Source organism: Gopherus flavomarginatus, chromosome 1 (assembly GCF_025201925.1).
Source record: "Gopherus flavomarginatus isolate rGopFla2 chromosome 1, rGopFla2.mat.asm, whole genome shotgun sequence".
In the NCBI taxonomy this organism is placed as follows: Eukaryota; Metazoa; Chordata; order Testudines; family Testudinidae; genus Gopherus; species Gopherus flavomarginatus.
In genome coordinates, this window is record NC_066617.1 from 246717029 (window position 1) to 246742349 (window position 25321).

General features: G+C 42.0%; 1 protein-coding gene across 1 annotated transcript in view; it reads left to right on the top strand.

Moving 5' to 3' along the window:
* Positions 1 to 25321, top strand: part of OCA2 (OCA2 melanosomal transmembrane protein) — a 301354-nt gene that overhangs the window by 24425 nt on the left and 251608 nt on the right. The window contains exon 2 of the mRNA XM_050932081.1: positions 24931 to 25029. Within this exon, the coding sequence (XP_050788038.1) occupies positions 24931 to 25029 (99 nt within the window). The remainder of the gene's footprint in view (positions 1 to 24930; positions 25030 to 25321) is intronic.

The window sequence follows — 25321 nt, forward strand, 5'->3', positions numbered from 1 at the left end:
AGGATCAGTTTTGACAAAACTTTTGTGAGAAGATTTGATAGTTCAGGATGTAATTTCTGGTCAAAACCAGAGCCCCACCCCAGAATAGCCTGGTGAGTAGAGCACTTATGTATGTTACCTGTGTTCAAATTTCTGAATGCATTGTGAGATCTCCAAATCAGTCCCTTGAACTCAGGTCTCTCACATCCCAGATGAGTGCCATAACCACTGGGCTATAGAGTCTGTCTTGCTCTATGGGCCAATGAATATTTAATTATTGATACAAAGTGGAACAGCTCCAACAGGTGAGACAGATACCCACCACAGAATAGCCAATGTTACTCAACTGTGATGTGGGAGGCCTGGGTTTAAGTCCTTGCTCTGGCTCATTTGGGAAACCCAGAATTTGATTAGGCAGATCAGGGATTTGACCCCAGGGCTCAGATTTGTGCATGATGGGAAAACCATTTCCTGCCCAACTGTGTCAGTCCAGTGTTGTTGTTCATCTCTGCACTAATTGAACTGATTATTTATGGGAGGGGTACGCTTTGTTGCGAAACAGTGGTCTAATTCGTGCTCTGTTTTCTGAAGGCAATATGAAATACATTTATACTCCCTTCTGAGAGAGTTACTGATTTAAAATCATTGAATCTTTTTGATGCTTAGGAGTTTACAACCAGGTAACGGTGTAACTATCTGATTCAACACATACTAAGGGTCCAGTCTTTTGATACAATGCCTGTTTAAAATGCTTTCAAAACTATGAAATGCTGGTTTTCTTATAGACTGACTAAGTTGTTCAGGCACTGTTTTGCCTATAAAGTTTTTCTTTTTCTTTTTAAATATAAAATTATGGTACGATATTTGTTCTTGTAAAATATATATTCCACTAAACCACTCTGTCCAAGCTATTACTGTGCCCTAATGTGCCTCTTTCATGATGGCCCAATAGAAGAGATTTTCAGTACTAATTCTGCTTCTTCTCAACATAACCCCAATCTGCAGGCTGCTGTAATGTGTTGCAGTGTGAGAATCTGCTGCTCGGTTCAGTGTCTTTCTGTTCTTTGTGCAGCAGCCTGGAACCTTCTGCCACATTAGTAGAAAAAAATTATAACGGAGCTTGCACTGTCATACATTTTTGCAGATCTCTTGTCACAGAATCCCCTTGCTTAGTCAGCAGCAAACCTCTGACATTTTTAAGTGGCGTGTCTCACTTGGTCTCCCTGCCCCAGCATGGGAAGGGGGTCAGCAGATATTCCCTGGATAGGCCTTGTTTGACTAAACTACTATTAATGTACACACAATCACACTGCTAATAGAAGACCGTTTATTTAAATATTTTTGGATGTTTTCTACTTTTTCAAATATATTGATTTCAATTACAACACCGAATATAAAGTGTACAGTGCTCACTTTATATTTAGATTACAAGTTCTTGCACTATAAAAAAAACCAAAATAAATAATATTTTTCAATTCACCTAATATAAGTACTGCAGTGCAATCTCTTTATCATGAAAGTTGAACTTACAAATGTAGAATTATGTACAAAAAATGCTTTCAAAAATAAAACAATGTAAAATTTTAGAGTATGCAAGTCCACTCAGTTCTCCTTCTTGTTCAGCCAATCACTCAGACAAACAAGTTTGTTTACGTTTTCAGGAGATAATGCTGCCCGCTCTTGTTTACAATGTCACCTGAAAGTGAGAACAGGTGTTCTCATGGCAGCGTTGTAGCAGCGTTGCAAGATATTTATGTGCCAGATGTGCTAAAGAAGGGGTCGGCAACCTGTCAGAAGTGGTGTGCCGAGTCTTCATTTATTCACTCTGATTTAAGGTTTCACGTGCCAGGAATACATTTTAACGTTTTTAGAAGGTTTCTTTCTATATATAACTAAACTATTGTTGTATGTAAAGTAAATAAGGTTTTTAAAAATGTTTAAGAAGCTTCATTTAAAATTAAAATGCAGAGGCCCTTGGACTGGTGGCCAGTACAAAGGCAGTTTGAGTACCACTGAAAATTAGCTCGCCTGCCGCCTTCAGCATGTGTGCCATAGGTGCCCACCCCTGCGCTACAGATTCATATGTCCCTTCCTGCTTCAACCACCATTCCAGGGGACATGCATCCATGCTGATGATGGGTTCTGCTCCATAACAATCCAAAGCAATGTGGACCAAGGCATGTTAATATTAATTATCTGAGTCAGATCCCACCAGCAGAAGTTTTATTTTCTTTTTTGGTGGTTTTGAGTTCTGTAATTTCTGCATCGGAATGTTGCTCATTTAAGACTTCTGAAAGCAGGGGGGAGCAGAAGGGAACTCCAGCCCTGTGTCTGCCAGGCTGCAGGCCCTGAGGGGAAGGGCCTAGCCAGTGCAAGAAGTCAAAGGGGAAGTGGCCCAGGGATGTGGACAGATGGAGGGAGAGAAGGACGACAGGACAGCTGACACTACAGAGTCCCTGGGTTGGGACCCAGAGTAATGGGCAGGCCTTGGTCCCCCCTTCCTCCTTGCCTTACACTTGGCCGGCAGGGCTGGCCGTCTGGGGCTGCACCAACCCCCTGCCAAGAGGGGTGTGACTTTGGGGGTGCAGTTGCCCACATTGGCCGGGACACAGAGAGACAGCTGATTGGTCCCCCTTCCCCGGAAGAGGGTGAGGATGGACTAAAGGGCACTGCAGGAGGGCAGTGGCTCGAAGAGGATGCTGCAAGTTGGGAGCAACACAGGTCCACATGCCAACTGAGGGTGAGATGATGGATGGGACACCACTGGCAGAGGGCGCTCCACTGGACTGAGCTAATTACCAGCGGCAACCAGCAGGAGGTGCTCGGTGGTGAGTCCCAGCCCCATCATAGGGACATACAATTCTACCCCAAGGAGTTGTCACAAATTTAATCAACACATTATTTTTTTTAACAAGTTTTATCAGTATGGAAGCATGTCCTCTGGAATGGCGGCTGAAGCATCAAGGGGCATACAAAGGTCTGCAACCTCTGGCACGCGGCTCACCATGTTAAGCACCCAGGTGGGCTGGGCCAGTTTTTTTACCTGCCACATCTGCAGGTTCGGCCGATTGTGGCTCCCACTGGCCACGGTTCGCTGGTCCAGGGCAATGGGGGTGGCGGGAAGTGTCAGCCAGCACATCCCTCGGCCCGCGCTGCTTCCCACCACCCCCATTGGCCTGGAGTTGTGAACCTTGGCCAGTGGGAGCTGCGATTGGCCAAAGCTGCAAATGCGTCACATAAACAAAGTGACCTGGCCCTCCAGGGTGCTTACCCTACAAAAATGCCATGAAAATGCCTGTTCTCACTTTCTAGTGACATTGGAAATAAGAAGAGGGCAGCATAATCTCCTGTAAATGTAAACAAAGTTGTTTGTCTTAGTGATTGGCTGAACAAGAAGAAGGACTGAGTGGACTTGCAGGATCTGAAGTTTTACATTGTTTTGTTTTTGAGTGTAGTTATGTGACAAAAAAATCTACATTTGTAAGTTGTACTTTCATGACAAAGAGATTGCACTACAGTACTTGTATGAGGGGAATTGAAAAATACTATTTATCATTTTTACAATACAAATATTTGTAATAAAAATAACATACATTTTGATTTCAATTACAACACAGAGTACAATATATATGAAAATATAGAAAAATATCCAAAATATGTAATAAATTTAATTTGGTATTTAACAGTGATTAAAACTTTGATTAATCGCAATTAATTTTTAAAATAGCAATTCATTTTTTTGAGTTAATCGCGTGAGTTAACTGTGATTAATCAAGAGCCCTAATAATAATTACTAGCAATTGTACATGACTGGGCTTTTTTCCACATGATTCCCTGCCATTTTGACTTAACTATCTTATTCAATATGGTATCTTTATATTTCAAGATGAAACTTAAGGAAATCACTTCTTCTCCATTTCTAATGTTTCTCTTTAGAAGACTTTATGCCTTTTCCCTGGAGTCAGTGTCTTCCTCCAGGAGTCATAACTTAGTCTTTTTTATGACCCTTATCCTGGTGTGGCTGGAAGGTTGAGGCTTGCTAGGCAAATAGTTAATGTATAGCAAGCTCCATGGCAAATCTGCAGTGCAGTAGCTTGTCACATATTAACTGGAGTAGATTAAAGTGAACTAGGCAACTTTTAGAGTGCGGTACCAGGGTCCACAAGGACAGTGTGTGTGTGGCAGGCTGATGTGCTTTAGATTTACACCACAGCATGCCGCATACAAACTGTTCATCTAGACAAGTTGTTGTACCAATTATATTAGACCAATAAAAACCAGCAGGATCTTATTAAAGGGGACAAGGCAAAGATGCCACATTTATTATGATAACAATTTATGACTAATAACTAATATCTTAATTCTTATACACACACATTATACCTAATATCTATACACACACACACATTATACCTAATACCTACACACACACACACACACACACACTCACTCTCATCAGGTGTTCTGCAGCTGCTACATTGTTACCAGTCCTGAAGATAGCTTAAGTTCATGGCTTGATTTTGCAGCTTGGGTTCATAGCTTGTGGCAGCTAACTGGCAGGAAAGCTGGGCACAAGGCTGAGCTGGATCTCTTGGGCAGGCACTGATGTTCTTCCATATTGGCAGCAGAATGTTAACCAGAGTCTCTCATCTCACCCTTCTTTTTTATAGGCTTTTAGTTTGGATTCAAAGTCTATAGGTCTTGCTGTGTCACGCTGCCTCTGGGTTTAGATTGATCACCCATCAATTGCAGGCATGACTTTCAGCCTTGGACCTGGCTTTGATCTTCCTTCTGTTGTTCTGTTGTCCTTTTCTTTTTAGGATGGATGCTTCTTACTTTGTTTAGGGCTGTTGTCTAGGTCTTCAGCCGTTGGTATTTGAACTTTATCTCATCAGGACAGGCTGGGGCTGGAGGTTGATTCCATCATTCATACATACCTCATTCACACATCTAAACTAAACTAATAAGATTACAGCAGGGTTTGCAAAAATGAAGGTTGGAGGAAGCTTTTACAAAATGGAGTGAGTGTTTTAAAATAGGGTTTGAATTACAATATGGAACAGAAGTTACAGTGTAGGCAAGTGTAGTGAATGGTGAACAGAAGTTACATTAATAAAGTGAACAATTAAAAACAATTTCATTTATCAGTTCTACAAAGTCCTCATTGCAGCATCGAGTGAGTTTTTTTTAAATTTGTAACCTCACTGAAATCAGAAAGCTGCAGCTTGCCTGTTGCACAAGAGAGGCTTTTTGTCTCTGTGGAGACTGAGCAGAGTCCTTATGAATGGTAATTTTACTTTAAATCACCAATAATTATTTGTTTGGGGAAAAGTCCCATAAAAAAAATCTGAGAAGTACATCTCTGCTGTTTCCAGATTTCAATGATATCTCAGGCTCACTGATTGAGAAGTGTGAATCCAGGTCAAACTTAGATATGGGAGAGTTGTCCTCAATATAAATCACACTTCATGTATATATGCTTGCAGGGGAATGTCAAAAAGTCTGTCATTTCAAGAGCAAGATGGAACAAAAAACCAGTGTTTGAGACTAGAAGGTATCTAAAGTGTAGTTCTGTACAAGGCTTAGGGAAACACAGTGCATGTCTGTGTTGAGAGAATCTAGTATCTTTCAACTGAGGGCCAAGAAATGCCTGATTGATATCATAAAATGTGATGGATAGAATGGATGGATACTACATTGCCAAGGCAAAATCATCTACCTATTGAGGAGGGGATTTTCCCCTTCAGACCTGGACTATAGTTTTTATTATGGTTGACTTTTGGGTGTGTAGGAGCTTGTTGTTACACAGGGAGTTGTCTGAGATTATTCAAGAAGAGTTGTAAAAGAAAGCGGAACTAGTGTTAGAATTCTTCTCCCTTTTGTCTATCTACTTTTTGGACAAGTGACACTGTGGGGAGTGCCGAACTCAGGTGTTGGCAACCTCTGGCACACGGCTCACCAGGGTAAGCACCCTAGTGGGGTAGGCCAGTTTGCTTACCTGCCGTGTCCGCAGATTCGGCTGATCGTGGCTCCCACTGGCTGTGGTTCACCGTCCCAGGCCAATGGGGGTGACGGGAAGCGGTGCGGGCGAGGGATGTGCTGGCCATGGCTTCCTGCCACCCCCATTGGCCTGGGACGGTGAACCGTGGCCAGTGGAAGCCGCGATCGGCCAAACCTGCGGATGTGGCAGGTAAACAAACTGGCCCAGCCTGCCAAGGTGCTTACCCTGGCGAGCCGTGTGCCAGAGGTCGCTGACCCCTGGCCTAACTCTAGTAAATGTACAACAAACAAACAAACTAAAATCTTAAGATGTTCACCAGTTTCTATAATTTGTTATCCTTGATGTTTTTTGGATCCTAGTCAATTGAGTTTATGTATTCTGATCTTGTGTTTCAAATTCATCTTCTGTTGACACTGCATCAGGAATCTGTGTTGAATAGCTAAGTGTATTAACATAGGTTAGATAACTCCTTCCTAGACTGTGGTTTTCCCATCACTACTCCCTGCTGGGGCCTTTAAAAGCAGAAGGAATATGCAGAGGTGCTGGAACAATTTGTAGAGTGGGGGTGCTGAGAGCCATCGAGCCAAACTGTAAACCCTGGATATGATGGAAACTACTTCAAGCCAGGGGCTGCTGTGACACCCCTAGTTCCAGCACCTATGGGAATATGCTTTGAAGCATATTGGCTAAATTATAGTTTAATAACTCTGAAAGCCAGCATCTTTAGCAAATATGGCCTAAGGTTGTTGAGTTCACATTTTTCTAATGCTACAGTAACATAGTTGTGCATGGTGTTTTACAATAACAAAAGAAAAGGTCACCAGCCCTAACAAACTCACAGTTTAATTAGGATACTATATAGTGAGTGGTGACCACAGATTGTAGTGCCATGTGGAGGGAGGGAGAAGGAATATGGCCACAAGAAACGGTAACAACTAATGTTACAATTTTTAAAAGTAAACTAAAGAAATGTTGCAATTATAGCTATTTTTTAAAATGATGCTTATCTTAGTTGTATTTTTGTATCCCTCCCAGTGAATGATACTATATGAAATGCATGGTGTTGAATTGTGTTTTTTTCTTTTAATAAGGATGTGAGGGAAGAGTTGGACTTTTCCTGCCAGCCTCCACCCTCTGCTTCACTTCCTACTCTAATTAAAAAAGCCATCCTTTAAAACCAAGGAATCTGTTTATATTGTTGACATGTTTTCTATAAGACTGTCATCTGTGTGACTAATTTATTTTGACTCTATAGAATAATTACACTTTGAACTCAGAAACGCGTTTCTAGGTGATCTCCTAAGGGACAAAGACAGCCGGTATAAATAATACTCTGTCCAAATCTGTGAACCTGAATACACAGGGCAGCAATTCTAAACTGAAAATTATAGAAAGAACAGCAGTTTCTATTTTGGGTTCATTTTTAGATTTATTTAATAAATTATTCCTCTTTATCTCTCAGGCTTGGGCAGTTGACATGCAACAGAAATGAGATGAGTATGTAAGTCTGAAAATAAAATGAATGTTGTCAGCTCATTAGATGTCTTTGTACATTAAATAAGTTAATATTCCAAGTTCTATTGGAATAATTCTGTCCTAGTATTTTGTAGGCTTCCTGTACTATAAGAGGAAGTCTAGTGCTCACATTATCCTGATTCTAATGCAGTCAGCCTTTGAGCTTGTATACATGCTTAAGAAACTATGTGGGTAACATTTCAAAAGAGTGGCCTCTATTTTGTAGGTACCATTAACACCAGTAATATTTTCACCCAAGTTTGTATGTCTTGCGACTGAAATGTAGGTATAAATCTTGCACTTCTTAAGTACCTTATTGCAGCTGCAAATCAGATCATTAGGGTGACAAGTAATCCGCTGTATGCCCGCAATTTATTTTTAAAATGCTAAAATTGTAGCTACAAACTGCATATGTCAAAAGGAAAGGCCAGCTCTGGTGCACTTGGAAGTGTATACCTTAAGGCTAGTGTCTCACTGCCTATGATGTGTGAGTGCAATATGGAAGGAGAGCAGTAAGAAGCCTCCTTCCAGCTACAGTGGTATATGTAAGAGCTAACCATGGCTATGTCCTTCCTACATACCAGTCAGCAGAACGTTTTGGCTGCATGGGTGTATGTATGTGCAGATTTATCTTCTTTAGGGGAAGTAGCTCTGCATGCTCTCCTGTGTGTTAGAAGAACTCCCAGGGTTCATTTTCTCAGTGAGGCAGAAGGCCTTTGATGCTACTTCTGAGGTTTCATGGCTTTGCACCATTCACAATGCAGGGATGCGCCTAAATGGTTCATCTAGCCCTTTATGACTTAGAAAAAAAAGACACTCTATCCTCTGAAGAGTTTGTCCTTTGCAATGTATATCTGAGAAACCCCACTATTCTGGATCACTGTGGAGAAAACCATTTGAAATGTCAATGCTTGGGCAGAACATGTATTTTGAAAGCACCTGTTAATAGGTGGACTTATTTATTAGGCCCAGAAAGTACAAATAAACATTACAGTTGTTGGCCTTTATCCTTTGTAACTAAGACCCCAACCCAGTGAAGTGTGCAGTGCCCTCGGCTCTCGCTGAATGCCCTGGGAAATGGAAGGAGCCCACACCTGACAGGATCAAGCCCTGAAACTCAGTAGAGTCTGCCACTCTTTCTTATGTTGAGTTGTGCCTTATATGATGTTGGGATGGAAAGAGGAGAACCCCAGTGAAAATATCATTGCAAGACCCTCTTGACAACCTTTAGATTGTCTCACTCCTCAAAATGCACGGCTGCAATTTGAGTTATTGGAAAGAGCTATTCAAATACCAAAGGCCAGATTCTACTTTCAGTTGCAACAGTGGAAATCCAGAGTAATTACACTGACTTCCATTGGTATTTGTGGTGCTGTAACTGAGGCCACAGTCTGGCCTCAAAGCACTGCTTTTCCCATTGTGGTAGCAAATGTACTTGAAAGCCTTTAAATATTGTTGACTGCTTAGCTTTGTTCTTCATTCATGCTAGCACAACTAGAAAATCCTAATTTTTAAAATTCCTCTTTCCTTATTCTTTCTCCTTCCTTATTCACATGCAATTTCTTTGCCTGTCTTTTCTTCTTTTCTTGATCTCCTTTTTCTAACCTTTTCAGTTTCATTAATCTGTCGTTCCTTCTTCTGCTTCTTTCTTTTAAAAAATGTTTTGAACAGAAGCTAGAAATTCACTAAACTGTCATTTTGTCAGGGTATACAATTGTGTGAGGACCCTAAGTCTGTTTGGTTTAACATGATTATTAATTGCTAATCCTGTTTGAGACTCGAGAATAATGTTTTACCAATTTCTTAATGACTGAAGACCAGCATATTTTAGATGATGTTCACAACATTCAGTTGTTCCACAAATCTGTTTCTTTCTGTTTGTACTAGTGCCGATCAGCCTAGTATCTGAGCTTTCATCAATGCTAGATAATCATCAGATGTAAAATGATTAAAAATTAATTCCATGATGACTTTCCTAGCTTTGAGAAGTGTGATTCTTTGAAAAAATCATATATTTCTGAGGAATATCAATGTTAATTTATCATAAATTCAAGATGATAGCAGATTTAGTTAAACTAAAAGCTTTTAGCAAATTCAGAGGAGAGGCAATGCTGGCATTTAAAAGTTACCCTGCTTGAGTGTGTTATGTTGCTAAATATGTAGCCATACATTAAAAGGTTACTGAAAATATTTTCTTAAAGCAGATTCATTTTTCAGTGTGCCTGTAGCATTTGGGAATAATTTCTCTTGACAGGTTATCTGTATCTGATGCATAGAAATGTGTGTTTTGGATTTGAACTACTGCCAATCTACACTGCTTCCTTTTACACACTTGTAAATTGTTGGCAGTTGTCAACAGCTGGACTGTTGGCACCACCTGCTTCTAAAATGTGTCACCTCCTTCCTCCCTTCCCCAGTTCTTGCTCTGCTTCAGCTCAAGGCATCTGCTTTTCCCAGAGCTCTAAATTTTTCTTTGCTGAAGGAGTAGGTGGAGGAAAAAAGCTGCAACTGCACTTTCTTTCCACTTTACAACCCTTCACAGTGGGCTTTTTTTGTACTGTGCTCATTGAAAGTTCTTCTCTTGGTTCAAACAGGGCAGAAGAAGAATGGAGGTCAATTTAGGCCTTCTACTCAGACTCCGATTAGACCAGGTTCAGATCCATGAATTCAACACCATCTTCTCAGCCTCCCTCAGTGGAGTCACTCTTTAAAGAGGTTAGCCTCACCTTATTCCAGTTCTTTATCTAGAACTTGATGGCCTCCTAAATAAGCAGTTTAAACATGCCTTCACATCAGGGAGAAAACAGAACCTTGCCACGGCAGGTAAGAATCTTGTGATATGGTAAGCTTTTAAGCAAAGGTAGCAGCTGATATCTAGATCCCTGCTGGACATCTATTCTATCAACATGGCGCCATGACAAAACCAAATCATAACTGACTCAGATCCAAACTAGGCTCCAGTTCTGAAAATCTCAGGCTTGGTCATCCAAATCCCTGGCCTTCAGAATGACGGTCATTCATCTGCCCTGCTTTCTAACTGCCTGGCTGTTACTGAGCTTAAAGATGCCTTACCTAGCAGAACGCTCCATGAAAGGAAGGGGTGATACCACTTCCTCTCTCCCACTTTAAGCAAATGCTTCCAGTGGCACAGCTACCCTTGTGTGATGTGCTGGAAGGCAAATTGGACCTACAGAGGTGAATCAAGCAGAGTGACATGCATCCGACGAAGTGGGTATTCACCCATGAAAGTTCATGCTCCAATACGTCTGTTAGTCTATAAAGTGCCACAGGTCTATAAGGTGCTGCTTTTACAGGTCCAGACTAACATGGCTACCCCTCTGATACAAGCAGAGTGTGTGTATGGTACACAAGGAATGATTTCCAGCTGGGATAAGTCCAGCCCGGTTCTTATTGTTTCTTTCTAGGGGATGCTTCCTTTTTGATCAATTGTTTCTTCCTTTGGCTTACAGGGGGATTCTGGTTCGAGTCTCAGCTGCAGTGATGTGCACGGTACATTTACAGTCCAGCTATTGGATGGGGAATTCTCTGATTGGTTATATCTTCTGTAATATCTGGTCAGCAGTTGGCAGCTCCAACACCTTTGTGCATTTTGGGAACCCTGGGCATTACTGGATAAAGGGAAATTACTCCATACAAATAACCGAAGAGAAAACAACACAGTATATAAAAAAAAATGCCTTCATTGCTAAACTTTTTTGACATCTTAATGGTGCATGCTTTTAAAGAGTCAACAGGTTATTTGCTGATTTAGTGACATACTTAAAATGATAATTAAAAACTGTCTGGAGCCCACTTAGAGATGTGAGCTGTCAAGATGGCACTTCTCTCCTCAACTCTTAACATGTCAATTGATCAAACTGCTTTTACACTGGGTAATCTTGCCAATGGAATTGTTTAGTTTTCCTATGGTGTAAGTGAAACCACTGTGGCTCAGACATGATAGAGAGATAAGTATGAGATATATCAAAGGAGCAACAGTTGATTTAAACAATTGCTGTAGGGTGGGGCAGTGTCATTTTTTCAACACAGCCCTAGTCATTAAATAGATTTTATGAATATGGATGGAAGAATATGTTTAGCATTTACTTAACTTTTTTTTTAAAAAAAGTTCCCAAGTTTTTACTTTGATAACATGATAGATTGTGGCTACATTATGCAAATATATTTTTAAAAAATCACACAGTTCCCCAAACCAATAATTATTCTAGAATATATGACTTGGTGTAAGGACGAATATTCTCTATTGAGTCAAATTAGGTGTGCTCTGAAAAAGGTTTTGTAGATGCTTCAAAAAGTATAACTAAAGAATAACAGGCCTGCATTTGTCACTGGATTTTTGCCTGATGAATTACCAGAGGGGTAGCTGTGTTAGTCTGGATCTGTAAAAGCAGCAAAGAATCCTATGGCACCTTATAGACTAACAGACGTTTTGGAGCATGAGCTTTCATGGGTGAATACCCACTTCGTCAGATGCATGCACCTTATAGACTAACAGACGTTTTGGTGCATGCATGCATCTGATGAAGTGGGTATTCACCCACTAAAGCTCATGCTCCAAAATGTCTGTTAGTCTATAAGGTGCCACAGGATTCTTTGCTGCTTGATTAATTACCGTATCTTCTGTCTCTCTACCCCAGGGCTTATCTCCCAATAAGTCCTGCTTAAAGTTTTATTTACATTACAATTATTATTCAGAAAAACATACCTTGGCTCTCTTGTATTTCTATGCTTCTTTTAATAAGCCACCTCTGTGGCTTCTCTGAGGGCCTTAGATATAACTGATCTGCTGAAACATTCTAACTTTTTCTGAAGCAGTTTTGCTGTAAATGTGTTTTATCTGGTGTCATTTTCAAGGAGTCCTATTCAAAACCGTTGACATTCTTGCTTGCAAATTCACCCCTTCTCCAATTCTGTCTGGTCCCTTTCCATAGAAGTGAAAATTTTCATTATTTTCCATTGTCATAGAAATCCCTATTTTACTGGTATGTAATGCAGCTGCTTAACAGACGACATGTGAAGCATTATATTCACTGGTGTTTAAAATATATACGTTATTTTATGGGGAAGAGAAATGTATTACACTGTGTGAAATGATTAATCTCTTTTCAATGTCAGACTAACTAATTAGGTGCCTACCGTCACTAGTGATTAATTTAGCAATGTTTGTCAGCTAATAGCAGAACTTGTGGTCTGATTTCCTCCCTATGGGTTTGTCAATATGTTTAAGGAGAAGCTCCTTTTAGCAGCAAATTCTTTGCTTTGGTGTATTGAGATTTGAAAACTTGCTATTTTTTGCATTGCAATTCCTATAACAAAATCTTGCCCTTTCCTATTATTTAAAGGAAAGTACAGTGTAACTTTACCTTGGGTCTAGGACAGACTTTTCAGGAGTGTGCTCCACAGTATGTCTGATGGCGCATAAGTGTAGAAACTCAGTGTAGGATGTAGATAGGAGCATGTTCTGAGAGGAGCAAGTGTAGATAGGAGCATGTTCTGAAAGGAGAGTCTAGAGCTTCTCTCACAGGCCTGTTCCAAAGTCCGTTGAAACCAGTGGAAAGACTTCCAATGACTCCAGTGGGCTTTGGAAGATGTCCACTCTGCCTGGTCTTAGGAACAGTGTGTACAGTGCTCCTCAGTCTGCCTAATACATTAGGGTTGCCAGGTGTTTGGTTCTGGACCAGAAAGTCCACTTTGAAGGGAACCTGTACAGTCTATGGTCAGAAGTATTGGCTGGACACCAAAACTCCAGTTACCACAATTTTCCAGGGCCATATCTAGGGCGGGAAAAGAGGGTAGCTGCCACAGGCACAGAGCTGATGTGGGGAGGTGCAAAAATGGAGTGGCACAGGATTGGGCTCAGTGGTGTCAGCCCTCCAGGATTGAGCCTGGAGCCCAGGGCAGAGCAGCACCTGCTGGGCAGGAGTGGGGAGCATGGGGAGGAGGGGCTGCCCTGCCTCCCAGCTGGAGGTGCTTTTGGTTCCACTTTGCCCCAGCCCCCGAGTGGGGCTGGTTGGCTGCTGCCACAGGCCTGGAGGAGCTGCAGCCAGGGAAACAGAGTGGGGCCTGGCTCCTTTCTGGGTGCTGGGTGGAAGAGGATTCCTGTGGGGAGCTGAGCAGCTTAGGCAATTTTGACCATAGCTGTAGTGCAGGGGTGCCTGAACAGAGGGAGGGACAGGGACATATTGCCTCATTACTTTTAAAAGTGGGAGGGACAAGCTCTTCCACTTTTTCCCTGCCTTAGGGCAAGTGGGTGAGGGGGGTTGCAGATGCGAGTCATCAACCTGCGCCAGCTCCCACTCAGCCAGGGCTGTTTCCTACCTGCATCCCGTGGGCAGGCAGGCAGGTGGGCTCCATGTCAAGTTGCAGCTCCCAAACTTGGCTCCATGAGTGGCAGATGACTTGTCCCCTTCCGAGCAGGGGGAGCCCAGGTGGGGGACAAGAGTAGGAGGGGAGTGCGTGGGGCCTTGGAGGGAAGGGGCAGAACAGGGGGCGAGGCCTTGGGGGAAGAGGTGGAACAGGGAGTGGGGCCTCAGGGGAAGAGGTGGATCAGGGGCGGGGGGAGGTTCCAGCGCTCCTGCTGTAGTGAGAAATTGGAAAGTTGGCTATTGTGTAATACATGCAACGTAGTATGAGGAGTTCTCAACAAACAAATGGGAGGTACTGAACCTCTCCCTGCTTGTTATCCCTCCTTATAGCCATGAGAGGGCAGTGGAGAGGACAGGGAACGATAATTCTTTCCCCTCAAAGCAATTAGAATGAGATGTGGAAGGAGGCAGCGCACTAGGCCTGATTCACCACTACCTCTGCAACGTAGATGTAAAATACTACCAACCAGAATTGTTCATTCACTCACATTAGGGCGAGGGCATAATGATAGTGTGCTGTGGGCACCAGAGGTTCTGCACTGGCCTCCCATTTGGTCCCCCAGGCTCTGCATGACTGCGGATGAGCCCTGCCTCCTATACCCTACCCATCAGCTTTTCCAAGAGAGAGCGTGGTTCAGCCCTGAAAATTCCTGCCACAGACTTCCCAATGACTTCGCAGCATTTGCATTACTTGTGAGGTGGTGAGTTTTCCACTGACCATGTCAGTCAATTTTCTGGGTTCCTATGGAAACAGCCAGACACTGTGTGTTTGTAATATCAGTGATTATGAAGTATGATCTCTGTTGTCAGGACCTGGCTTATAAAAAGGAGGCTTCTCTCCATCAGTCCAAAGCACAACAAATGTCACATCCCTCTCCCCCGCAGCCCGAACCTGTATGCTCAGCTCTCAACAGCTGCCAAAGGGTTAAGAATACAATTTTCTGTCTGGAGAACAGTTTGTCTCTTAATTAATAACAACATTCCCAGCTGCACTGGGAATGTGTTGAGAATAAATGCTGGAAGAGAAGCCTGAATACTTGACAGTAGTTACAGTTATACTTGAGGCAGGCTATACTTTTCTTTTCTGAAACCTGTATGCGAGAGGGATCTTTCCATGTTGCTAGTGTTTTGTAGTCACTGGAAAGGACACTGTCAGTGTTTTTTTCCTCATGGCTATTGATTGGAAAATGAAAAGTAAACAACAAAAGTGTCTTTGAAGTATGAAAATGTTTTTCTCTATTTGTATTATCTGTTGTTTATTTCCCCTTACATTTTGGATGAAGCTGGAATTAAAACGGTGTATTCTCTCTCTCTCTCTAATTGTATTTTATGTCTACCAGCTTCTCTTAGTTATGCTGTGTTTGTGTTTGTGTGTGTGTTTTGGCCCAGAACTGTGGGAATGGGGAAGTGCTTGTGTCATGGTATAATTCCCCACTCTGAACCTTAGCGTCCAAAAGATGGGGTACCAGCATGAATTCCTCTAAGCTCAATTACCAGCTTAGTACTTGTAGTGCTGCCACCAACCTGGAATTCCAGTGCCTGGTACACTCTGGTCCCCCCAAAACCTTGCCCGGGGACCCCCAAGACCCAGTCCCTCTGGATCTTAACACAAGGAAAGTAAACCCTTTCCCCTGGTTGCCTCTCCCAGGCTTCCCCTCCCTGGGTTACCCTGGAAGATCACTGTGATTCAAACTCCTTGAATCTTAAAACAGAGAGGAAAATCCACCTTTCCCCCCTCCTTCTCTCTCCTCCTCCTAACACAGAGAGAAAATTAACCTTTCTCTCCCCCTTCCCTCCTTTCTCCCCACCAATTCCCTGTTGAATCCAGACCCAGTCCCCTTGGATCTCACACCAGAATAAAAAAAATCAGGTTCTTAAACAAGAAAAGCTTTTAATTAAAGAGAGAAAAACAGTAAAAATTACCTTTGTAAATTTAAGATGGAATATGTTACAGGGTCTTTCAGCTAAAGACACTGGGAATACCCTCCCAGCCTAAGTATACAAGTACAAATTAAAATCCTTTCAGCAAAATACAAATTTGAACTCCTTCCAGCCAAATACACATTTGCAAATAAAGAAAACAAACATAAGCCTAACTTGCCTTATCACCTAGTACTTACTATTTTGAATCTATAAGAACCTGTATCAGGGAGATTGGAGAGAAACTTGGTTGCACGTCTGGTCACTCTCAGAACCCAGAGAGAACAACAACCAAAAACTAACAGCACACGCAAAAACTTCCCTCCCTCAAGATTTGAAAGTATCCTGTCCCCTGATTGGTCCTCTGGTCGAGTGACAGCCAGACTCACTGATCTTGTTAACCCTTTACAGACAAAAGAGACATGAAGTACTTCTGTTCTATTAACTCTTACTTATCTGTTTATGACAGCTTGTCAGACACCTTCACCCCTGCTCTGCTGTCTCTTCACCTGTGCTGAATGTAAGCTGAGTTCATTACAGATGAGGATCTGGCCCTCAGTTTCTAGCCCATGCGATTGTGAAGTTAACCCTCTAAGTGCAAACTGATTCCACGGTTTAAAGTTCCGCATGCTGATTCCCTCCTCCAAATAAGTGTTGTTCAGTGCATGCCATAGTTGCTCAGGGTTAGCCAGTGGGTAGGGAGGGATACACCTAAACTACTGTTGATAGTTTTTGGGCCATTGTAAACATCCTGTTTGCCACAGGCCACAAGAAGAGGGGCACCAGGGTCAATGAATGTGCATTAACGTGGAGCAGTGCTCCTTCCCAGAGCTCACTCCCAGACCACCTGTCTTGACCCTAAATGAACCATCAGTGCTGCATGTGTGAGACCAACCCCTAAGACAGCCATTGTATTGGGGTTTTAGAGGTGCAGAGGGCCTTCTTGTACTAGATCTCCATACTGGCATGAATTTCACCCCTAATTATTGCTGCCTAGTTCACGTCATCATTCATGATGATTTTCTAACTTTTCTCCTCTCCAAAATTTTTCTCTCTGAAACTTTCCACCTTTATGGATTCTTTATGATCTTATTTGTTTTATAGTTTGTACCTCTCTCATTCTAATTAGACTCATAACCTCATTAGGGAGTGGGATCTTCTGATTTCACCAAGGTTGATGTTTTTCTGTTGCTCTTTTCTATACTTGTGTTTCCTTTTACTTTTTCCACATTTTTGTTGTCATGAACAATACTGTTTTGTTCTGAAGAAAGATTTCCAGTTTCAACACATTGGTCGTTCTTTCTTGGCAGTTACATGAAGCTAGAGTGAAATTCAAAGGTGACTTAAATAATGCAGCTCACACACCAGTAAGTGAGGATGTTACATGTTGAGGGAGAGGAAGGGTAGGGTTATCAGAGCTAATGTAACCAATATAAGGTTGTAAGATAAAGTAGCTATACCTTCTTACGTCGCTTGTACCCTTCTTTTGGTTGCACTTGCTGCTGCCCCTTTTCCTTGTGTGTTGATTACTCACTTGGGGTAGATGATGGTTTTACTGTGTGCTCTGAGTAAGGAGCGGCATGTAGCACTTTGAGTTACAATTCAGTCCTTGCTTCACTTGTTCTCTAGGATGGGAAGTAAGACAGTGCAGATTACTTTCCCCTTCACACCTGCTCAGTGGAGCTGGCTGATGCACTGTGGTGCTGGAACCAAGGTTTTTTCCACTTCCTGGCCACTTGCATGGGAGTAGAAGTGGCCCCGCACTAGACTGGAGTTTACACCATTTACACTAGCTGAGGACATGAACATTTATTTGTAAATAGAAATATTTTCTGTTTAAAGCAGGAGAATCTCATTCTGTGGAGGAGGTATCCTAATTCCTTTCAATGAAAATGACTGTGATCCAGCAGTTCCTGATGGATTCCTGCTCTTTTACACAGCCCCATTAACTCATGGGGAAATGTATGGGTGTAAGCGTCTGCTGTGTGGATCAAATTATAGGACTGGGGACTAAGTCAGGAAATGTCTCTGTTTTAGATATGTATTGTATATGTCTACTACCAGAGTATCCAGTTATAAACCTATTTCCATGTGGCAGTTTTTAAAGGAGCAGAATGATCAGTGAGAAATAAATTTTAATCTAAGTAGTGTGGACAAGAAGTTCTAGAGGATAAACCATTAGCAAAAGACAATGGGATCATTTGTAGACTGTTTTCTGGCTATTAATCTCAGATTTTAATTTCTTTATTATAACACAGTATCATGTGACACTGCGGAGGTTGTTTGTCACATGTAAACCTTAGCAATACATAATTCCCACCACGCTCTGTCTTTTGATTGAACTTTATCATTGTGCCCCAAGTTCCAGTGTCCTATTTTACAGAAGCAGTTAATCATTTTTTGTATTATATTTTAAAATAAGCTTATGAATTCCTGATCATAGATACATTAATTATATAGGCAGAAGGGACTGACTTTCTAAGGAACTCAGACCATAGAACTTTGCCAAAATTCCTGTTTGAAGTAGACCAGATCTTTTAGAAAAACATCCAATCTTGATTTTAAAATCCCCAGAGATGGAGAATGTGTCACAACCTTTTGTAAGTTGTTCCAATGTTTAATTACTCTCACAGTTAAAAATTTATAACTTATTTTTAGTCTGAATTTGGTCAAGCTTCAGCTTTCAGCCACTGGATCTTGTTATACCTTTGTCATTAGATTGAAGAGCCCATGATCAAATATTTGTTCCTCATGTAGGCAGTTATAGACTATGATCAAGTCAGCCCTCAACCTTCTTTTTTTGTTAAGCTAAACAGTCTGAGCTCCTTGAGTCTATCACTATATGGCATGTTTTCAATTCTTTAGTCATTCTTCTGGCTCTTCGAACTCTCTCCAATTTGTCAGCAGTCTTCTTGAATCATGGACACCAGAAGTGGACACAGGATTCTAACAGTAGTCACACCAGTGCCAAATACAGAGGAACTACAACCTTCCTACTCCTACTTGAGACTCCCCTGTTTATGTACCAAAGGATCACCTTAGCTCTTTTGGCTATGGCTTTACAGCTAATGCTCATTTTCACCTAATTATCCACTGTGACCTCCAAAACTTTTACAGTCACTTCTTCCCAGGATAGATTCCCTCATCCTGTATGTGGGGCCTACATTCTTTGTTCCAAGGTGTATAGATTTACATATGGCTGTATTAAAATGCATATTTTGTTTGCTTGTGCCCAGCTTACCGAATGATCCAGATCACTCTATATAAGTGACCTGTCATCTTCATTATTTATCACTCCCACAATCTTTGTGTCATTGCAAACTTCATCCGTGATTATTTTATGTTTATTCCAGCTGTTACCAGATTTGTCCATTACTTTGGGGTATGCTCATTTATTAGGGTTATTCTTGGGGGCGGGGGGTAGTTCTGTAATTCTGTCAATGTACTGCTTGTGTCACTTGTGTTCTCATATGGAGCTCTGCTTCTTCCTGCTGCAAATTCCCTCCCAATGGTGTCTGTTTTTGAAGTTTTTTTGTTGGTGAATTGCGACTTAATACTTCAAAAACAGACTCCAGTGAGAAACTGCAGAATTGGAATTAATTTGCAAACCGAACACCATTAAATTAGGCTTGAATAAAGACTGGTAGTGGATGAGTCATTACACAAAGTAAAAACTATTTCCCCATGCTAATTTTCCCCTACTGTTACTCACACCTTCTTGTCAAATGTTTGAAATGGGCCATCCTGATTATCACTACAAAAGTTTTTTTTTCTCCTGCTGATAATAGCCCACCTTAATTGATTAGTTTCCTTAGAGTGTATATGGCAACACCCATTTTTTCATGTTCTCTGTGTATATATATCTTCCTACTGTATTTTCCACTGCATGCATCCTATGAAGTGGGTTTTAGCCCACGAAAGCTTATGCTCAAATTCATTTGTTAGTCTCTAAGGGTATGTCTACACTACAAAATTAGGTCGAATTTATAGAAGTCATTTTTTTAGAAATCATTTTTATACAGTCGATTATGTGTGTCCCCACACAAAATGCTCTAAATGCATTAAGTCGGCGGACTGCGTCCACAGTACCGAGGCTAGTGTCAACTTCTGGAGCGTTGCACTGTGGGTAGCTGTGAGTAGCGCTCCCACAGTTCCTACAGACTCCACTGCCCATTGGGATTCTGGGTTGAGATTCCAATACCTGATGGGGCAAAAACAGTGTAATGGGTGGTTCTGGGTAAATGTCATCAGGTCCCTCCTCCCTTCCTCCGTGAAAGCAATGTCAGACAATCATTTCGCGCCTTTTTTCCTGGGTTACCTGAACAGACGCCATACCACGGCAAGCATGGAGCCCACTCAGCTCACCGTCACCGTTCGTCTCCTGGGTGCTGGCAGATGTGGGACTGCATTGCTACACATAGCAGCTCATTGCCTTTTGGCATCAGAAGGTGCGTTACGATTGGTAGCCGTCGTCTTCATATTCCTGGGTGCTCTTTTAGCTGAGCTTGGTGAGATCAGTCAGGGGCGCCTGGGCAGACATGGGAGTGACTCAGCCAGGTCATTCCTATCTTCTGCCAAGCACCCAGGAGATGACGATGGCTTGCAGTCATACTGCACCATCTGCTGCCAGCCTAAGATGTAAAAGATAGATGGATCAAAACAAAAAATTGACCAGATTTGTTTTGTGAAATCAACGGCCTGCTAAACCCAGGGTTTAGAGTTCAATCCTTGAGGGGGCCATTCTGTGTGACAGTTGTTTGTGTTTCTCCTTAATGCAAAACCACCCCTTTTGTTGATTTTAATTCCCTGTAAGCAGGGGCGGCTCTAGGTATTTTGCCGCCCCAAGAATGGCAGGGAAGCTGCCTTTGGCGGCTTGCCTGTGGGATGTCCCTGGTCCCGCGGATTCGGTGGCACATCTGCGGGAGGTCCGCCGAAGCCGCAGGCCAGCAGACCCTCATCAGACATGCCACTGAAGGCAACCTGCCTCCCGCCCTCGCAGCGACTGGCAGAGTGCCCCCTGTGGCTTGCCGCCCCTGCCTGTAATCCATGTCGTCAGTCACCCCTTCCTCCATCAGAGCAACAGCAGACAATTGCTTCACACAAAACCAGGCGAGGAGGCGACAGCAGTGCAGTGACGAGAGGGACATTATCATAGATTTCTCACAAAGTACAGGTGGGCAATGTGTCCCGGCAATGTGCACATCATGCTGATGAGCTCTGCAAACACGCTGGCCAAACAGGAAATGAAATTCAAAAGTTCGCGAGCCTTTTCCTGTCTACCTGGCCAGTGCATCTGAGCTGAGAGTGCTGTCCAGAGCAGTCACAATGGAGCACTCTGGAATAGCTCCCGGAGGCCAATACCGTTGAATTGCCTCCATAATATCCCAATTCGACCTGGCAAGGCCGATTTCGGTGCTTATCCCCTCGTCGGAGGTGGAGTAAAGAAATCGATTTAAAGAACCCTTTAAGTCGAGAAAAAGGGCTTTGTCGTGTGGAGGGTCCAGGCTTAAATCAAGGTAAAGCTGCTAAATTTGACCTAAAGTTGTAGTGTAGACCAGGCCTAAGGTGCCATAAGGACTCCTTGTTCTTTTTGCTGATACAGACTAACACGGCTACCACTCTGAAACAGTGATGCGGAGATCTTTTAGCTTAGGTCTGAGGAGTGTTGCTGCAGAGCGAATGAGGAAACTAAAAGACACCCAAAGGGCGGGGGGGGGGAGGAGAGAATGGAACTGATGCATATTTTGGATTTAGACATGAGAACACTTGAGCATGGGTAGATGTTTTTGTAGAGAAACAACAATGGTTCAAGGGAGAACACTAGATTTGTTTACGTATAAACTGATGGCTAATGGGAGTATACCAAAGTTGTTTTGTTCAGGCTAGACAATGGGAGCTGATCATTCCTGGCCATAGGCAGTGTTCCTTGGAGGGAGCTCACAATGCAATTAGGGGGCTCCAGTATTTTGGATACCAATAAAGGATTTATGACTAGAATTGGTCTGATAACTACTGAGCTGGGTGTGTGCAGGAGAGGGTTTTCATTAACAACTTTAGCAGAGATCCCCCATCATGCAGTGCTTCCCTGCTTTTCTGGCCCCAGAATTCTATGCAGTTCTTGCCTTGAAATCTCTGCTCTCCATTCTGTATGCTAATGGCGATGCCTCCTTGTCCTATCTTCGATGCAAATAAGGCTAGGGGAGTTTCCTTAATCCTGTCATCCTTATCTCAAGGATTTAGGTGTCTCCCAGTGCCTTTTCATTGCATTTTGTAAGTCTTTCTTCTGATTGGTTTTGGTTCAAGCAGAGGCTTGGGTTGGGGGGTCAGACAGGCTGGGTACTGCATTCTGGTTCCCCAGGGACACAGAACTGCTAGGTAACACAGGTCATTGCTAAAAATATTAAATCAAGTAGGGTCAAAAATCAATGACTGTGAGGCTTTACTAGAAACACACCCACTTAATAGTGATTCCCTATTTACAATTAGATGTGGAGACCTGTCATATAGCCAGTTTTTAATCTATTTAATGTGTGTCGTGTTCACTTTGTTTCATACTATTTTTTTAATCAAAGGTCTGTCAAGCAGTACCAAGTCAAATGCCTTATAGAAGTTTAAGTCGATCACATCAACACTATTACCTTTATCAACCAAATTTGTAATCTCATCAAAAAAAATATCAAGTTAGTTTGACTGGATCTATTTTCCATAAACTGATGTTGATTGGCATTAATTATATTACTCGCCTTTAATTCTCTATTAATCGAGCTGTATTAGCCACTCCATTGTTTTGCCTGCGATCAATGTCAGGCTGACATGCTTATAATTACCTGGGTCATCCCATTTGCGCTTGTCAAATATTGGCAGAACACAAGAAACTTCATCCTGCCATCAGAATTGTAACTAAACATTTCAACTTCTGGTGAAAATTTCTGCAAAGAATGTGCAGTTAGAAGATATTGTTAATGTTAAATGAGCCTAAAATTATAAATCCCAATAGTATTTTAATTATGATTACGGATTTTATTTTGTAAAAACTATAGGGTTTGAAACAATATTTTTAGACTGTGGTTGAGTTAAATGAGGGCTCAAGCTCTCAAAAACGTGGAGTTTTTTTTCTTTAAACTTTTTTAATGTGAATGAAATGCTCATACAAAGATGGCAAGTTGACAGCCTTAGAGAATGGAGCCATCTCTTCACAGAACGGACCGTGACAACGAAACTTACACTGTAGTGCCAATGTGCCGGAACCATTAACTATGCCCAGTCATTTCCTGGTCTTTCTTCTGAGATTGCTATAACAAGGCGCTTACAGGGGGGCGTGCATGTAAGATGTAGACCATCTACTGAAATCACCATCTTCAGTTCACATAGGCCTGTCATAAATAAGGTGGTTAAGGGTTAATGCCTCTTTTACCTGTAAAGGGTTAAAAAGTTCACCTAGCCTAGCTAACACCTGACCAGAGGAACCAATGGGGGAAACAAGATGTTTCCAAAGGAAGGAGGGAAGTTTTTCCTTTGTTTAGAATTTCAGTTTCAGCCGGAGTGAGAGAGATCAAGGAACCAGCTTCTTATCAGAGTAGTAAGTTTTAGAAAGGAATAAATAGGTTTATGTTTATTTCTTTGTAACCCGTCTTATGCAAATAGAGGTAGAATCAAATTGGGTATTTGGGTATTATTTTTTTTTATGTGTAACTAAAATTGTGCCCAGGGGAACATCTTCTGTGTTTGAAATCTGTTGTCTGTGAGAGTAGCTGGTATGCTAATCTCTCCCAGAGAGTTTTCTTTTACCTTTCTTTTCTTTAATTAAAAGCCTTTTTTCTTAATACCTAGTTGATTTTTTCCTTGTTTTTGGATCCGAGGGGATTGGATCTGGACTCACCAGGGAATTGGTGAAGGCGTCTCTCAAGGCTACCCAGGGAGGGGAAGGTTTTGGGGGGGACAGGGAGTGATCCAGACACAGAAATTCTGTATGGTGGCAGTGGTACCAGATCTAAGCTAGTAATTAAGCTTAGAAGTATTCGTGCAGGTCCCCACATCTGTACCATAAAGTTCAGAGTGGAGATGGAACCTTGGCAAGGCCATAGCACAGCTAGCAGATGATAACAAATATTGGAAACTATCTGGCAGATTGAACTGAACACCTAAGGTCCTGATCTTGCAAAGTCTTATGTACATATTTAACTTCACACAATGTGAGTAGTCCCTCTGACTTCAGCGTGGCTACTTGCAGTGCATAAAGTGACAACTGTCTCAGTGGATCATGGATAGAGATGTGATCAGTGATGTAGCTGCGTACTAACTTATTTGTGGTTTTGGCGATTGGGACCAGAGTCTTATGTCAGCAACAGAATGGGAGCTAATAGAGGGATCAGAACAAAGAGATGATGGGTTCACAGTGGCCTGCAACAATGAAGAGGTAAATTGATGCATAATGGAACCTCTTCATCGTCCCCATCCTTGGCTCTGTATATAGTGATTCAAATAATCCATTCTAGAGGTGACAAAGCATGGATTTCTGTGGGTAGATCCTCCTCCAGGGCAAAGTTTACTAGTAAGGTGGAGGTGCAGGAAGCCATTTTTTACCACAGATGCTATTTGATTATCGATGGTTAATGACAAATCAAACAGGATCCCAAAACTTAGCAACCAGTTTGATAAATGGGGAGAAGTGTGGATTGTCGTGGATGGAAGGAGGAAGACAGGCATGTCAGCCAGTTCTTCAAAGGGTTTCTTTCATCTGATCCAGCATCTCTTTGGTCTTGCCAAAACATCTGAGTCCAAATGCAGCATAAAATTCTCTCTTCTGATTTGCGGTATAAAACTCTTATTCACAATGTGGATCTTTATTGCATACCTGTCCTGGTTGCACATATGAAATGACTTCTGTGGGAGTTAGGCACATGGAACAATACAAATTATGCAATCAGAGGGGACTGCACTCAATGAAGAATGGAGAGAATTTTGCCTGCAATTTTTTAGAAAGCAGCCACTTGATATGTTAATATTTAATTAGTTATATAAATATACTTTTAGCTTATCAAATATTGTGTAGAGCCTTAGGGGGTCATTAAAATGAGAATTAACAATTCTGTTGATTTATCTATTTAGTTTTATTTATTTATTTTTAAGGTACCACTTTGGTTTGCCGAAATTATTCAGTGCAAGGTCAAAGGACAACTGCTTTACAGAGAAGACGCCTTTGCTGAAGGTTTCCTCTGAGGACAATGGGTGGGTTATTTTTATTTCAAATTAAGGATTGCTTTTACATTATTCCTTCTGGCATTCTGATTGTAGGGTTGCAGAGAGGCAGCCTAGACAGTAGGGGTTCTGAGCGGAGTAGGACTTTAGTGGAATATGATGGGGAAATAGGAAGGAAAAGGGAGGAAGTAGGTTGTGTGAAGGAAGATGAGAGGAGGGCTGTAGGTTGAGTAACACTGTCATGTAGATACCAGTGCATAGGATTTTCTTCACATATTGCTGCTTCCTGATGCATTGGGGAGCTGAGACAGCAGTGCTGTAA